At 45.2% G+C, this 18054-nt stretch overlaps 1 protein-coding gene across 4 annotated transcripts in view; it reads left to right on the forward strand.

Moving 5' to 3' along the window:
• ptpn13 (protein tyrosine phosphatase non-receptor type 13) overlaps window positions 1-18054 on the forward strand; it is a 178313-nt gene that overhangs the window by 156432 nt on the left and 3827 nt on the right. For all 4 annotated transcript variants that reach the window (XM_046305174.1, XM_046305175.1, XM_046305177.1 and 1 more), the window contains 10 exons: window positions 115-302; window positions 2254-2416; window positions 4510-4665; window positions 4885-5056; window positions 8179-8389; window positions 8907-8992; window positions 10786-10847; window positions 12822-12977; window positions 13177-13417; window positions 13560-13672. In XM_046305174.1, the coding sequence (XP_046161130.1) occupies window positions 115-302; window positions 2254-2416; window positions 4510-4665; window positions 4885-5056; window positions 8179-8389; window positions 8907-8992; window positions 10786-10847; window positions 12822-12977; window positions 13177-13417; window positions 13560-13672 (1548 nt within the window). The remainder of the gene's footprint in view (window positions 1-114; window positions 303-2253; window positions 2417-4509; window positions 4666-4884; window positions 5057-8178; window positions 8390-8906; window positions 8993-10785; window positions 10848-12821; window positions 12978-13176; window positions 13418-13559; window positions 13673-18054) is intronic.

An 18054-nucleotide genomic window follows, 5' to 3' on the forward strand; every position in this document is an offset into this window, starting at 1 on the left:
TTTAATGATTTTTAATGTGTGTATTGTTTCACTCGGCTGAGACATTTTGTCAAATTCATGAATGACTAAACAATGGATTTATTTATCCATTCATTCATTACTTAATTCATTCAGGTGGAGGAGGCCTTTAGCCCATCTCTGGAGCAGGGCCGACAAGCCTGGGATCGTAGTATCTACCAGACCCCCAGCAGTAACCTCACTCTGGAGAGACTCCGCCAGTATGAGACCCCCTGTGAGCTGGATGACACCATCCGCTCTGCCTACTACTCTTCCAACCTGTCACTGTCCAACCTCAGCAAAAGGTAAAGATTATATCCTGCTGCTGATATTACTCATGTTAGCCTGTTATCCCGGAGAGGGGAGGGCCTGTTATCCCGGAGAGGGGAGGGCCTGTTATCCCGGAGAGGGGAGGGCCTGTTATCCCGGAGAGGGGAGGGCCTGTTATCCCGGAGAGGGGAGGGCCTGTTATCCCGGAGAGGGGAGGGCCTGTTATCCCGGAGAGGGGAGGGCCTGTTATCCCGGAGAGGGGAGGGCCTGTTATCCCGGAGAGGGGAGGGCCTGTTATCCCGGAGAGGGGAGGGCCTGTTATCCCGGAGAGGGGAGGGCCTGTTATCCCGGAGAGGGGAGGGCCTGTTATCCCGGAGAGGGGAGGGCCTGTTATCCCGGAGAGGGGAGGGCCTGTTATCCCGGAGAGGGGAGGGCCTGTTATCCCGGAGAGGGGAGGGCCTGTTATCCTGAATCTAAACATTCTGAAAAATACATGTTTTTTTATTTGTGTTTTCGAAAGATGAGCTTGAAATGGGGATAATAATAATAAATAACATTATTTCCTACCACAGCAGAAGCTACTCTTCCTGGGGTCCAGCTAAATTAAGGCAGTTTATACCATTTTAAAACATTAAAATACATTCACAGATTTCACAACACATTGTGTGCCCTCAGGCCCCTACTCCACCACTACCACATATCTACAGTACTACATCCATGTGTGTGTGTGTGTGTGTGTGTGTGTGTGTGTGTGTGTGTGTGTGTGTGTGTGTGTGTGTGTGTGTGTGTGTGTGTGTGTGCGCGTATAGTGCATATGTTATCATATGTATGTATGCATTTAACGTGTCAATACCTCTCAAAAATACAAGTAGTGATGAAGTCTATCTGTCCTCCACTTTGAGCCAGGAGAGGTTGATATGTATATTATTAATATTAGCTCTCTGTGTACATCCAAGGGCCAACCGTGCTGCCCTGTTCTGAGCCAAATGCAATTTTCCTAAGTCCCTTTGTGGCACCTGACTGAACAGTAGTCCAGGTGAGACAAAACACCTGAAAGCACCTTGTCTCTCGAGTGGCACAGCATCTCCGTGCAAGAGGTCGTCACTAGAGTCCCTGGTTCGAATCCAGGCTGTACCCACATCCGGCTGTGATTGGGAGTACCCATAGTGCAGCGCACAATTGGCCCAGTGTCGTCCAGGTTTGGCCGGGTTTGGCTGTCATTTGTAAATAAGAATTTGTTCTTAACTTCGTTAAATTAAAAAACTAGGACCTGTAGGACCTGCCTTGTTGATAGTGTTGTTAAGGTAGAGCAGTGCTTTATTATGGACCGACTAGAGTAACCAATGAGAGGTGATATAGTTTCCAGGTCATTAGTACCGTAACCAATGAGAGGTGATATAGTTTCCAGGTCATTAGTACCGTAACCAATGAGAGGTGATATAGTTTCCAGGTCATTAGTACCGTAACCAATGAGAGGTGATATAGTTTCCAGGTCATTAGTACCGTAACCAATGAGAGGTGATATAGTTTCCAGGTCATTAGTACCGTAACCAATGAGAGGTGATATAGTTTCCAGGTCATTAGTACCGTAACCAATGAGAGGTGATACAGTTTCCAGGTCATTAGTACCGTAACCAATGAGAGGTGATATAGTTTCCAGGTCAGTAGTACAGTAACCAATGAGATGTGATATAGTTTCCAGGTCATTAGTACCGTAACCAATGAGAGGTGACTCATTGCAGTCTGGTGAAATGTAATGTAAAGTGTTTTTATTCTACCTGACAGACAATAATATTGTATGATCTGTTCTACACAAGATATTTCTATGATAACCTTATAGACTAAGAATGCCACCTCAGTTTAACACTGTGCTTCAGCTTCTACTTGCTCTGTGGGGTCTAAACCAGGTTACAGTAAACAACCTTGCGACAACCGTTGGTTTAAAAATCACTTATTTGATGGATTCCTTGTGTTCTATTTCCGCAGGTGTCCCTCCTCCTCCCCTCGGGTCCCTGACCTGACCACCACCGCTCAACCTACGGTATTATCTCCAGAAGCCCCCAGTCCCGACCCCCTGCCTCTCCCTCGACCACCACACTTCAACCACACCCTGACAGACAACAGACAGGACATGGATGAGTTTGTGCCGGTAAGAGCAGGGGAACACTAGGACCTGTCTGAAAGTATAAGTACTTAATAAGTACTTTGACCGTCCTGGTTTCCTCCATTCCTTTCTCTCAAAGCACATTGAAGGAGGTCCAAGGGAACCTCTCATGGGGCAGAGGAGGCAATTATCCATGTAATTATGTAACTAAACTCCGCAACAAAAAAAAGAAACGTCCATTTTTTCAGGACCCTGTCTTTCAAAGATAATTCGTAAAAATCCAAATAACTTCACAGATCTTCATTGTAAAGGGTTTAAACACTGTTTCCCATGCTTATTGTAATGGGTTTAAACACTGTTTCCCCATGCTTATTGTAATGAGTTTAAACACTGTTTCCCCATGCTTATTGTAATGGGTTTAAACACTGTTTCCCATGCTTATTGTAATGGGTTTAAACACTGTTTCCCATGCTTGTTGTAATGGGTTTAAACACTGTTTCCCATGCTTATTGTAATGGGTTTAAACACTGTTTCCCATGCTTATTGTAATGGGTTTAAACACTGTTTCCCATGTTTATTGTAATGGGTTTAAACACTGTTTCCCATGCTTATTGTAATGGGTTTAAACACTGTTTCCCATGCATATAGTAATGGGTTTAAACACTGTTTCCCATGCTTATTGTAATGGGTTTAAACACTGTTTCCCATGCTTATTGTAATGGGTTTAAACACTGTTTCCCATGCTTATTGTAATGGGTTTAAACACTGTTTCCCATGCTTATTGTAATGGGTTTAAACACTGTTTCCCATGCTTGTTCAATGAACCATAAACAATTAATGAACATGCACCTGTGGAACGGTCGTTAAGACACTAACAGCTTACAGACGGCAGGCAATTAAGGTCACAGTTCTGAAAACTTAGGACACTAAAGAGGCCTTTCTATTGACTCTGGAAAACACCAAAAGAAAGATGCCCAAGGTCCCTGCTCATCTGCGTGAACATGCCTTATGCATGCTGAAAGGACGCATGAGGACTGCAGATGTGGCCAGGGCAATAAATTACAATGTCCGTACCGAGACGCAGACGGACAGCTGATCGTCCTCGCAGTGGCAGACCACATGTAACACCTGCACAGGATTGGTACATCTGAACAGCACAACTGCAGGGACAGGATGGTAACAACAACTGCCTGAGTTACACCAGGGACGCACAATCCCTCTATCAGTGCTCAGACTGTCCGTAATAGGCTGAGAGAGGCTGGACTGAGGGCTTGTAGGCCTGTTGTAAGGCAGGTCCTCACCAGACATCACCGGCAACAACATCACCTACGGGCACAAACCCACCGTCGCTGGACCAGACAGGACTGGCGAAAAGTGCTCTTCCCTGATGAGTCACGGTTTTGTCTCACCAGGGGTGATGGTCGGATTTGCGTTTATTGTCGAAGGAATGAGGGTTAAACCGAGGCCTGTACTCTGGGGCGGGATCGATTTGTTTGGTGGAGGGTCCGTCATGGTCTGGGGCAGTGTGTCACAGCATCATCGGACTGAGCTTGTTGTCATTGCAGGCAATCTCAATGCTGTGCGTTACAGGGAAGACATCCTCCTCCCTCATGTGGTACCCTTCCTGCAGGCTCATCCTGACATGACCCTCCAGCATGACGATGCCACCAGTCATACTGCTCGTTCTGTGCGTGATTTCCTGCAAGACAGGAATGTCAGTTTTCTGCCGTGGCCAGCGAAGAGCCCGGATCTCAATCCCATTGAGCACTTCTGGGACCTGTTGGATCCGAGGGTGAGGGCTAGGGCCATTCCCCCCAGAAATGTCCGGGATCTTGCAGGTGGCTTGGTGGAAGAGTTGGGTAACATCTCACAGCAAGAACTGGCAGATCTGGTGCAGTACATGAGGAGGAGATGCACTGCAGTACTTAATGCAGCTGGTGGCCACGTGTTCAGTTTATCTGTTGTTGAATCTTATGTTCATACAAATATTTACACATGTTAAGTTTTCTGAAAATAAACGCATTTAACAGAGGGAGGACGTTTCTTTTTATGCTGAGTTTGTGTAGTATTCAGTATTCAGTTCCTTTTCAGCGCAGTTTGATTCCAACGGCGTTTGTTTACCACTGTCTGTTCGTCAGGACGTGGAGCTGAAAGTGTCCCTTGTGAAGTCTGAGAAAGGAAGCCTGGGGTTTACTCTGACCAAAGGGAACGACCTGGGCTGTTACATCCATGACATCATCCAGGACCCTGCCAAGGGAGACGGCAGGCTGCGTCCCGGGGATCGCATGATCATGGTACACATCTGCTGAATGTAGCTACTGAACACTCTCAATCTGGGTTTCCTTGATTCCTCACCTCCTCCTCCAATGCGTTTTAAGGAGGTGAGGAGAGACTTTGGGTCTCCTTCTCCAATGCAGTTTGAGGACACGAGAAATTGAAGACGGACAAATTGATAGTCATGTTTTAACACTCCCTGTCATGCTGTATCACAAGCATACTAACGACCCCCCCAGGTGAACAACAAAGATGTGTCCAACATGGGTCACACTGAGGTGGTGAACCTGGTGAGAGCGGCCCCCAGGGTGGTCGATCTAGTGGTAGGAAGGGTTCTCGAGGCTCCTAAACCCCCTATAGAAGCACACCTACTGTCGGACATCTCCTTCCAGTGCCCTGACCAAACATTAGGTAAGAGAGATATAGAGATCTATTTACACTGCCTAAAATGATCTATTTAACTCACGTGTATCATCTCAACTGTTTGAACTGTTGAAAATATCTGTGTTGGTTTGGGGTTATCAACCTCAGCGATGATGATGATGATGATGATTGTACAGAACTTGTGACTTGGACAGAGCTCAAGAAAGCACAATATGTAAAAGGGTGTTAGATTGCAGTTTGAAAGGAATGTGTGGTGTTTTTGGGGTGGGGACTATAAATAAGCTTCCACTGCCTTGCTGTGGTGTTTTAGGTGACCACTTTTGGTTCAGAAGGTCAGGGTTGTGTTCATTAGGCACCAAACAGAAGAGAATGGAACAGGTATAACCAAGCTTTTGGTTCAGGAGGTCAGGGTTGTGTTCATTAGGCACCAAACAGAAGAGAATGGAACAGGTATAACCAAGCTTTTGGTTCAGGAGGTCAGGGTTGTGTTCATTAGGCACCAAACAGAAGAGAATGGAACAGGTATAACCGAGCTTTTGGTTCAGGAGGTCAGGGTTGTGTTCATTAGGCACCAAACAGAAGAGAATGGAACAGGTATAACCGAGCTGGACTTCAGTTTTCCATAGCAACACATTTTTTAAACATATTATTTTCGCTGCAGGGACGTTGTTGGACGGGGGAAGTGACGTTGTATGTGGTGTTGTTCATAAAGCTTAACGGTGTTGTATCTCTCCCTACAGGTCTAGTATTGGACAGTGTGTACAGGGTGTTGTATCTCTCCCTACAGGTCTAGTATTGGACAGGGTGTTGTATCTCTCCCTACAGGTCTAGTATTAGACAGGGTGTTGTCTCTCTCCCTACAGGTCTAGTATTGGACAGTGGTACAGGGTGTTGTCTCTCCCTACAGGTCTAGTATTGGACAGTGTGTACAGGGTGTTGTATCTCTCCCTACAGGTCTAGTATTGGACAGTGTGTTGTCTCTCCCTACAGGTCTAGTATTGGACAGTGTGTTGTCTCTCCCTACAGGTCTAGTATTAGACAGTGTGTTGTATCTCTCCCTACAGGTCTAGTATTGGACAGTGTGTTGTCTCTCTCCCTACAGGTCTAGTATTGGACAGTGTGTTGTCTCTCTCCCTACAGGTCTAGTATTGGACAGTGTGTACAGGGTGTTGTATCTCTCCCTACACGTCTAGTATTGGACAGTGTGTTGTATCTCTCCCTACAGGTCTAGTATTGGACAGTGTGTACAGGGTGTTGTATCTCTCCCTACAGGTCTAGTATTGGACAGTGTGTTGTATCTCTCCCTACACGTCTAGTATTGGACAGTGTGTTATCTCTCCCTACAGGTCTAGTATTGGACAGTGTGTACAGTGTGTTGTCTCTCTCCCTACAGGTCTAGTATTGGACAGGGTGTTGTATCTCTCCCTACAGGTCTAGTATTGGACAGTGTGTTGTATCTCTCCCTACAGGTCTAGTATTGGACAGTGGTACAGGGTGTTGTATCTCTCCCTACAGGTCTAGTATTAGACAGGGTGTTGTGTATCTCCCTACAGGTCTAGTATTGGACAGTGTGTTGTCTCTCTCCCTACAGGTCTAGTATTGGACAGTGTGTTGTCTCTCTCCCTACAGGTCTAGTATTGGACAGTGTGTTGTCTCTCTCCCTACAGGTCTAGTATTGGACAGTGTGTACAGGGTGTTGTATCTCTCCCTACACGTCTAGTATTGGACAGTGTGTTGTATCTCTCCCTACAGGTCTAGTATTGGACAGTGTGTACAGGGTGTTGTATCTCTCCCTACAGGTCTAGTATTGGACAGTGTGTTGTATCTCTCCCTACAGGTCTAGTATTGGACAGTGTGTTGTATCTCTCCCTACAGGTCTAGTATTGGACAGTGTGTTGTCTCTCCCTACAGGTCTAGTATTGGACAGTGTGTACAGGGTGTTGTATCTCTCCCTACAGGTCTAGTATTGGACAGTGGTACAGGGTGTTGTATCTCTCCCTACAGGTCTAGTATTGGACAGTGGTACAGGGTGTTGTATCTCTCCCTACAGGTCTAGTATTGGACAGTGTGTTGTATCTCTCCCTACAGGTCTAGTATTGGACAGTGTGTACAGGGTGTTGTTCATAAGGCTTAACGTTGTGTCTCCCTACAGGTCTAGTATTGGACAGTGGTACAGGGTGTTGTGTCTCTCCCTACAGGTCTAGTATTGGACAATGTGTACAGGGTGTTGTCTCTCCCTACAGGTCTAGTATTGGACAGTGTGTACAGGGTGTTGTGTCTCTCCCTACAGGTCTAGTATTGGACAGTGGTACAGGGTGTTGTGTCTCTCCCTACAGGTCTAGTATTGGACAGTGGTACAGGGTGTTGTGTCTCTCCCTACAGGTCTAGTATTGGACAGTGGTACAGGGTGTTGTGTATCTCCCTACAGGTCTAGTATTGGACAGTGGTACAGGGTGTTGTTCATAAGGCTTAACGTTGTGTCTCTCCCTACAGGTCTAGTATTAGACAGGGTGTTGTATCTCTCCCTACAGGTCTAGTATTAGACAGGGTGTACAGGGTGTTGTCTCTCCCTACAGGTCTAGTATTGGACAGTGTGTACTGGGTGTTGTCTCTCCCTACAGGTCTAGTATTGGACAATGTGTACAGGGTGTTGTCTCTCCCTACAGGTCTAGTATTAGACAGTGACAGTGTGTACAGCGCGTTGTTCATAAGGCTTAACGTTGTGTCTCCCTACAGGTCTAGTATTGGACAGTGTGTACAGGGTGTTGTCTCTCCCTACAGGTCTAGTATTAGACAGTGACAGTGTGTACAGCGCGTTGTTCATAAGGCTTAACGTTGTGTCTCCCTACAGGTCTAGTATTGGACACTGACAGTGTGTACAGCGTGTTGTTCATAAGGCTTAACGTTGTGTCTCCCTACAGGTCTAGTATTAGACACTGACAGTGTGTACAGCGTGTTGTTCATAAGGCTTAACGTTGTCTCCCTACAGGTCTAGTATTGGACAGTGTGTACAGGGTGTTGTCTCTCCCTACAGGTCTAGTATTAGACAGTGACAGAGTGTACAGCGTGTTGTGTCTCCCTACAGGTCTAGTATTGGACAGTGTGTACAGCGTGTTGTTCATAAGGCTTAACGTTGTGTCTCCCTACAGGTCTAGTATTGGACGGGGGCAGTGACAGTGTGTACGGGGTGTTGTTCATAAAGGAGGTAATGCCTGGCTCGGTGGCGCTGCTGGAGGGGAGTCTGAGGCCCTTGGACCTGGTCCACTATATCAACGGAGCTCCAACTCTGGACCTGACCCTCAATGAGAGCTGCAGGCTGCTGGAGATCTCCCTCAGGGAGCTCACGATCAAAGCTACAAGGTAAACTTAACCCTCAGCCTGAATTCCAAATAGACCCCTAGCCCCTACACACTAGGCACTTTGGGTTAAGTGTAGACCTGCGAGGGTCCCTCAGGGACCTCACCAGGTAAACACTAGCCTTTTTGTACCATAAACACATTTTTTTCCCAGGAAATGTCCTTTACTATTTAACATTCAGTCAGTTCTGTGCAAGGCAGTGCTTGTGCCAAAGAGGTTTGGAACTGAGAGACTCAAATAATGATTACTTGCTATAATGGGGGAGTGGACCAATTCAGTTTGTCTGTGATGTGTACGCCGAGGAACTTAAAACTTGCTACCCTCTCCACTACTGTTCCATCGATGTGGATAGGGGGGTGTTCCCTCTGCTGTTTCCTGCACCAATGTGTAAGTCGCTCTGGATAAGAGCGTCTGCTAAATGACTTAAATGTAAATGTAAATAATGCCCTCTTCAGATACCCGTCCAAGAGGTACATCTGTTCATTATCCTTGACCTAATTGATCTCTCTTCTCCCTCCAGGGATGGGAAACCAGTGTCTCCAGGACAGAAGAGTATTTCTTTTCTCAACAACAACGTCAGTCCTGAAGTCTCCACCAGCCTCAACGGTAAGTACTTGTAAACGCCTATCCATACAAATCGTAGACTGTTATCCTTTGACAGATTTGCTGAATGTGTATAGCATTATGGGACATATACAGTAAGTACATCCAGTCAAGTTCTCTTACCTTCACAATCAGGAAGTATACAATACCCCTATACTTTTTCCACATGTTGTTGTTACAGCCTGAATTTTACATTGAGATTTTATGTTACTGATCTACACACAATACCCCACATTTTATTTTTTATGATCAAATCAAATCAAATTTATTTATATAGCCCTTCGTACATCAGCTGATATCTCAAAGTGCTGTACAGAAACCCAGTCTACAACCCCAAACAGCAAACAATGCAGGTGTCAAAGCACGGTGGCTAGGAAAAACTCCCTAGAAAGGCCAAAACCTAGGAAGAAACCTAGAGAGGAACCAGGCTATGTGGGGTGGCCAGTCCTCTTCTGGCTGTGCCGGGTAGAGATTATAACAGAACATGACCAAGATGTTCAAATGTCTAGCCAATCTCTGTACCCCAGACATACAATTATCTGTAAGGTCCCTCAACTGTGTAGTGAATTTCAAGCAACGACCAAGGTTTTTTCTAAGTTCTCAAGGGATGCCACCGATTGGTAGATGTAAAAATAATAATAATAATAATTAAAAAGCAGTTGCTGAATGTCTCTTTGAGCGTGGTGTGGTGAAGTTATCAATTAGGCTTTTGATTGTCACTACAAAGATACAGGCGTCCTTCCTAACTTAGTTGCCGGACAGGAAGGAAACTGCTCAGGGATTTCACCATGAGGCCACTGCTGACTTTTTAAAACAGAGTTTAATGCCTGTGATAGGAGAAAACTGAGGATGGATCAACAACACTGTAATGACTCTACAATACTAATCTAATTGACAGAGTGAAAAGAAGGAAGCCTGTTCAGAATAAAAAATATTCCAAAACATGCATCCTGTTTACAACAAGGTACTAAAGTAATACTGCAAAAAATATGGCAAAGCAATTCACTTTTTGTCCTGAATACTAAGTGTTATGTTTGGGGCAAATCCAATACATCACATCAATGAGTACCTCTCTCCATGTTTTCAAGCATAGTGGTGGCTGCATCATGTTATGGGTATGCTTGTAATCGTTAAGGACTTTTCAGGATAAAGAAACATAATGGAGCTGAGCACAGGCAAAACCTGGTTCAGTCTGCTTTCCATCAGATGATGAATTCACCTTTCAGCAGGACAATAACCTAAAACACAAGGCCTAATACACACTGGATTTGCTTACCAAGAACACTTTTGATGTTCCTGGGTGGCCTAGTTACAGTTTTGACATAAACCAGCTTGAAAATGTATGGCAAAACATGAAAATGGCTGTCTAGCAATGATCAACTTGACAGAGCTTGAAGATTCTTCAAAATAATAATGTGCAAATATTGTCCAATCCAGGTGTGTATAAAGCTCTTAGACACACAGCTGAAATTGCTGCCAACGGTGATTCGAACATGTATTGACTTGTGAATACCATTGTAAATTAGATTTCTGTATTTCATTTTCAATACATTTGCAAACACTTCTAAAAGCATGTTTTCACTTCTTTATCGGGTATTGTATGTAGATGGGTGACAAAATATATATTTAATCAAATTTTGAATTCAGGTTGTAACACAACAAAATGTGGAATAAGTCAAGGGGTATGAACACTTTCTGAAGGCGCTGTATGTTATGAACAATACATGCCCTCTAAAAACATAACGCTGGGATGTTGTTGTGGAGTATGATGTGACTGTTCTTCCCCCCTGTTACAGATTATGTCTTGGGGGCTGATCACAGAGAAACAGAGGCCTTCTCTACACTATGTCCTCCAGAGGTAACTACACCTGCTTTATTCAGTCTACTACTTTCCTATTGTTGGATAGATTGACAACACCTGCTTTATTCAGTCTTCTACTTTCCTATTGTTGGATAGATTGACAACACTTGCTTTACATGTGACTATAGCAACTCAACTTCAGGCACTTACACACATTTAAATTGCATTAACTGTGCTATAAGGATATGCAATTGGGTTAATTCTGCTATAAGGATATGCAATTGGGTTAACTCTGCTATAAGGATATGCAATTGGGTTAACTCTGCTATAAGGATATGCAATTGGGTTAACTCTGCTATAAGGATATGCAATTGGGTTAACTCTGCTATAAGGATATGCAATTGGGTTAACTCTATAAGGATATGCAATTGGGTTAACTCTATAAGGATATGCAATTGGGTTAATTCTGCTATAAGGATATGCAATTGGGTTAACTCTGCTATAAGGATATGCAATTGGGTTAACTCTGCTATAAGGATATGCAATTGGGTTAACTCTGCTATAAGGATATGCAATTGGGTTAACTCTGCTATAAGGATATGCAATTGGGTTAACTCTATAAGGATATGCAATTGGGTTAACTCTATAAGGATATGCAATTGGGTTAATTCTGCTATAAGGATATGCAATTGGGTTAACTCTGCTATAAGGATATGCAATTGGGTTAACTCTGCTATAAGGATATGCAATTGGGTTAACTCTATAAGGATATGCAATTGGGTTAACTCGGCCAGAAGGATATGCAATTGGGTTAACTCTGCTATAAGGAGATGCTCTTGATGGTACAGCTGTAGAACTTTTTGAGGTTCTGATGACCCATGCCAAATATTTTCAGTCTCCTGAGGGGGAATAGGTGGAGTTGTGCCCTCTACACAACTGTATTGGTGTATTTGGACCATAATAGTTTGTTGGTGATGTGGACACCAAGGAACTTGAAGCTCTCAACCCGCTCCACTGCAGCCCTGTCGATGTGAATGGGGGCGTATCAGTGAAGTCACTTGCCAGTTGGTCAGTGCATGCTCGGAGTACACGTCTTGGTAATCCGTCTGGCCCTGCGGCCTTGTGAATGTTGACCTGTTTAAAGGTCTTACTGACCGGCTACGGAGAGCGTGATCACACAGTCGTTCAGAACAACTGATGCTCTCGTGCATGCTTCAGTGTTGCTTGCCTCGAAGCGCGCATAGAAGTCATTCGGCTACCGTCACTGGGCTGCTCGTGGCTGGGCTTTGTTTTGTATTTCGTAATAGTTTGCAAGCCATGACACATACTACGAAGGTCAGAGCCAATGTAGTAGGATTCAATCTTAGTCCTGTATTGACGCTTTGCTTGTTTAATGGTTCGTCTGAGGGCATAGCGGGATTTCTTATAAGCATTCGGATTAGTGTCCCGCTCCTTGAAAGCGGCTGCTCTAGCCTTTCGCTCCGTGCGGAGTGACGGAAGCGGGGACAACAGTCCGTGGCTGAGGTCCTTAATGATCTCCTTCGCCTTCCTGAGCCACCTGGTGTTGTAAGTGTCCTGGAGTGCAGGCAGTGTGCACCCAATGACGCGTTTGGCTGAGCGTACCACCCTCAAGAGCCTTGCCGTCCATGGTAGTGGAGTTGCTGTACCAGGCTGTGATGCAGCCCGACAATATGCTCTCGATGGTGCTCCTGTAGAACACTGAGAGCCCGAGGGGACAGGCCAAGTTTCTTCAGCCTCCAGAGTTTGAAGAGTCACTGTCATGCCTTCACCGGGGTGTCTGTGGTTTGACCATTTCAGCTCCTTGTAGATGTTTATGGTGAGGAACTTGATGTTTTTGACTATTTTCCTGTTGATGGCTATAAGGATATGTCCTTTAGTAGTCAATAAAAGGTGTAGACTAAAGTGTTCTGATCTGTTGACTCCAACCTGTGTGTGTCTTGAGATTTTCGATTGCCCCTGGACATTGGACAGTGAAAGTAATATTCTAATTCTGTTTTGTTGTGCTTCCAGGAGGAGATCATTCAGTTGGACCTTGACAAGCCTGCGGCAGGAGGCCTAGGCTTCTCTGTTATCGGAGGAGAGAGGGGCATCTTTGTCAAGTCCATCACCCCTGGTGGCATAGCAGATCGTACAGGACGGCTGCAAGTGGGGGATAGACTGCTCAAAGTAAGTCTGATCGACTCTTACGGTGGTGTTTTCATTGTAATAACAGCTATTGTCCACTAGGTGGTGATCTTTGACCATAACTCATCTGAATGCAGGGTTGTGCACAAGGGCACGTCGTAATAAACGTTTTATCCTGTTTCCCCCTACCATACATGACGCAGTTAAGAGGTTTCTAGCTGACGGTGTATCTATCCATCAGGTGAACGAGGAGCTGATGACTGGTGTGTCTCACACTAAAGCTGTCACAACTATCCGAAAGGTCAAAGGACTGGTCCACCTCATAGTGTCCAGACCGCCCGACCAAAACCCAAACACCTACCTGGCCTACCTCCCCATCATCTCTGACAAGTGCAACGGCAACAGTGACGACATTGGGGTGAAGACTAAACCGTCTAGTCCACCTGATGAGAACAGTAGCCCTCCTGACATACCGCCAATAGGTAAGTTACTACTCTTTATCCCTACAGATTTGCGTGTTGAAAGGTATGTTGAAAAGTTCAATTTTCTGATGCCTGCTCCTCACTGTTGTCAACACCATGTGCCAGTTTGACAGTCTTCTTCTCTCCTGTGTTCGTCACCCAGACTATGATGAAGGTTCAATGGAACGGAGGACGAGAGAGGGTGAGGTGGAGAACACGGAGCTGTCTGAAGACACAGACCGTGACGGTTCCTCTCTACCAGAGGACTCTCCTGAGGTGGGTACATACTGTGATGGTTCCTCTCTACCAGAGGACTCTCCTGACGTGGGTACATACTGTGATGGTTCCTCTCTACCAGAGGACTCTCCTGAGGTGGGTACATACTGTGATGGTTCCTCTCTACCAGAGGACTCTCCTGAGGTGGGTACATACTGTGATGGTTCCTCTCTACCAGAGGACTCTCCTGAGGTGGGTACATACTGTGATGGTTCCTCTCTACCAGAGGACTCTCCTGAGGTGGGTACATACTGTGATGGTTCCTCTCTACCAGAGGACTCTCCTGAGGTGGGTACATACTGTGATGGTTCCTCTCTACCAGAGGACTCTCCTGAGGTGGGTACATACTGTGATGGTTCCACTCTACCAGAGGACTCTCCTGAGGTAGGTACATACTGTGATGGTTCCACTCTACCAGAGGACTCTCCTGAGGTGGGTACATACTGTGATGGTTCCTCTCTACCAGGGGACTCTCCTGAGGTGGGTACATACTCTGGGGAGGACCTGCCTCTAAGGCGGGGCTATTCCACTACAAATCAAATGTATTTATATAGCCCTTCTTACATCAGCTGATATCTCAAAGTGCTGTACAGAAACCCAGCCTAAAACCCCAAACAGCAAGCAATGCAGGTGTAGAAGCATGGTGGCTAGCAAAAACTCCCTAGGAAGAAACCTAGCTATGAGGAACCAGGCTATGAGGGGTGGCCAGTCCTCTTCTGGCTGTGCTGGGTGGAGATTATAACAGAACATGGCCAAGATGTTCTAATGTTCATAGATGACCACCAGGGTCAAACAATAATCACAGTAGTTGTCGATGGTGCAACAGGTCAGCACCTCAGGAGTAAATGTCAGTTGGCTTTTCATAGCCGATCATTAAGAGTATCTCTACCGCTCCTGCTGTCTCTAGAGAGTTGAAAACAGCAGGTCTGGGACAGGTAGCACATCCGGTGAACAGGTCAGGGTTCCATAGACGCAGGCAGAACAGTTGAAACCGGAGCAGCAGCACGGCCAGGTGGACTGAGGACAGCAAGGAGTCATCATGCCAGGTAGTCCTGAGGCATGGTCCTAGGGCTCAGGTCCTCTGAGAGAGAGAAAAAGAAAAGAGAGAGAGATAGAGAATTAGAGAGAGCATACATAAATTCACACAGGACACCGGATAAGACAGGAGAAGTACTCCAGATATAACAAACTGACCCTAGCCCCCCGACACAAACTACTGCAGCATAAATACTGGAGGCTGAGACAGGAGGGGTCAGGAGACACTGTGATCCCATACTATGATACCCCCAGACGGGGCCAAACAGGCAGGATATAACCCCACCCATTTTGCCAAAGCACAGCCCCCACACCACTAGAGGGATATCTTCAACCACCAACTTACCATCCTGAGACAAGGCCGAGTATAGCCCACAAAGATCTCCGCCACGGCACAACCGAAGGGGGGGCGCCAACCCAGACAGGAAGATCACGGCAGTGACTCAACCCACTCAAGTGACGCATCCCTCCTAGGGACGGCATGGAAGAGAACCAGTAAACCAGTGACTCAGCCCCTGTAATAGGGTTAGAGGCAGATAATCCCAGTAGAGAGAGGGGAACCGGCCAGGCAGAGACAGCAACGGCGGTTCGTTGCTCCAGAGCCTTTCCATTCACCTTCACACTCCTGGGCCAGACTACACTCAATCATATGACCTACTGAAGAGATGAGTCTTCAGTAAAGAATTAAAGGTTGAGACAGAGTCTGCGTCTCTCACATGGGTAGGCAGACCATTCCATAAAAATTGAGCTCTATAGGAGAAACTCCTGCCTCCAGCTGTTTGCTTAGAAATTCTAGGGACAATTAGGAGGCCTGCGTCTTGTGACTGTAGCGTACATGTAGGTATGTACGGAATAACCAAATCGGAAAGATAGGTAGGAGCAAGCCCATGTAATGCTTTGTAGGTTAGCAGTAAAACCTTGAAATCAGCCGTTGCCTTAACAGGAAGCCAGTGTAGGGAGGCTAGCACTGGAGCAATATGACAAAATTGTGTGGTTCTAGTCAGGATTCTAGCAGCCGTATTTAGCACTAACTGAAGTTTATTTCGTGTTTTATCCGGGTAGCCGGAAAGTAGAGCATTGCAGTAGTGTAACCTTGAAGTAACAAAAGCATGGATACATTTTTCTGCATTTTTGGACAGAAAGCTTCTGATTTTTGCAATGTTATGTAGATGGAAAAAATCTGTCCTTGAAACAGTCTTGATATGTTCGTCAAAAGAGAGATCAGGGTCCAGAGGAACGCCAAGGTCCTTCGGTTTTATTTGAGACGACTGTACAAGCATCAAGATTATTTGTCAGATTCAACAGAAGATCTCTTTGTTTCTTGGGACCTAGAACAAGCATCTCTGTTTTGTCCGAGTTTAAAAGTAGAAAGTTTGCAGCCATCCACTTCCTTATGTCTGAAACACAGGCTTCTAGCGAGGGCAATTTTGGGGCTTCACCATGTTTCATTGAAATGTACAGCTGTGTGTCATCCGCATAGCAGTGAAAGTTAACATTATGTTTTCGAATGACATCCCCAATATATAGTGAAAACAATAGTGGTCCTAAAACAGAACCTTGAGGAACACTGAAATTTACAGTTGATTTGTCAGAGGACAAACCATTCACAGAGACAAACTGATATCTTTCCGACAGATAAGATCTATACCAGGCCAGAACTTGTCCGTGTAAACCAATTTGGGTTTCCAATCCATCCAAATGAATGTGGTGATCGATGGTATCAAAAGCAGCACTAAGGTCTAGGAGCACAATTACAGATGCAGAGCCTCGGTCTGACACCATTAAAAGGTCATTTACCACCTTCACAAGTGCAGTCTCAGTGCTATGATGGGGTCTAAAACCAGACTGAAGCATTTCGTATACATTGTTTGTCTTCAGGAAGGCAGTGAGTTGCTGAGCAACAGCTTTTTCAAACATTTTTGAGAGGAATGGAAGATTCGATGTAGGCCGACAGTTTAAAAACAAATACAAATTCTGGGTCAAGGTTTGGCTTTTTCAAGAGAGACTTTATTACTGCCACTTTTAGTGAGTTTGGTACACATCCGGTGGATAGAGAGCCATTTATTATGTTCAACATAGGAGGGCCAAGCACAGGAAGCAGCTCTTTCAGAATTTTAGTTGGAATAGGTTCCAGTAGGCAGCTTAGAGACCATGATTATTTTCATCATTGTGTCAAGAGATATAGTACTAAAACACTTGAGTGGCTCTCTTGATCCTAGGTACTGGCAGTGTTGTGCAGACTCAGGACAACTAAGCTTTGGAGGAATACGCAGGTTTAAAGAGGAGTCAGCAATTTGCTTTCTAATGATCATGATCTTTTCCCCAAACGTGTTCATGAATTTATCACTGCTCAAGTAAAAGCCATCCTCTCTTGGGGAATGCTACTTTCTAGTTTTTTACGATTGTTCTTATTTTCTTCAATTAAGTTGGAAAAATAGGATGATCGAGCAGCAGTGAGGGCTCTTCGATACTGCACGATCCTCTCTTTCCAAGCTAGTCGGAAGACTTCCAGTTTGGTGTGGCGCCATTTCCGTTCGAATTTTCTGGAAGTTTGCTTCAAAGCTTGGGTATTTTCTGTGTACCAGGGAGCTAGTTTCTGATGACAAATGTTTTTAGGGGTGCATCTGCCAACTAGGGTATTGCGCAGGGTTAAATTGAGTTCCTCAGTTAGGTGGTTAACTGATTTGTGTCCTCTGACATCCTTGGGTAGGCAGAGGAAGTCTGGAAGGACATCAAGGAATCTTTGTTGTCTGAGAATTTATAGTACGACTATTGATGCTCCGTGGTTGGGGTCTGAGCAGATTATTTGTTGCAATTGCAAACGTAATAAATTGGTGGTCCGATAGTCCAGGATTATGAGGAAAAACATTAAGATCCACAACATTTATTCCATGGGACAAAACTAGGTCCAGAGTATGACTGTGACAGTGAGTAGGTCCAGAGACATGTTGGACAAAACCCACTGTGAGTCGATGATGGCTCCGAAAGCCTTTTGGAGTGGGTCTGTGGACTCTTCCATATGAATATTGAAATCACCAAAAATTAGAATATTATCTGCTATGACCACAAGGTCCGATAGGATTTCAGTGAACTCAGTGAGGAACGCTGTATATGGCCCAGGAGGCCTGTAAACAGTAGCTATAAAAAGTGATTGAGTAGGCTGCATAGATTTCATGACTAGAAGCTCAAGACGAATGTTCTGTTTTTTTTTGTAAATTGACATTTGCTATCGTAAATGTTAGCAACACCTCTGCCTTTGCAGGATGTATGGGGGATATGGTCACTAGTGTAACCAGGAGGAGAGGCCTCATTTAACACAGTAAATTCATCAGGCTTAAGTCATGTTT

Source organism: Oncorhynchus gorbuscha, linkage group LG16 (genome assembly GCF_021184085.1).
Source record: "Oncorhynchus gorbuscha isolate QuinsamMale2020 ecotype Even-year linkage group LG16, OgorEven_v1.0, whole genome shotgun sequence".
NCBI lineage: Eukaryota > Metazoa > Chordata > Actinopteri > Salmoniformes > Salmonidae > Oncorhynchus > Oncorhynchus gorbuscha.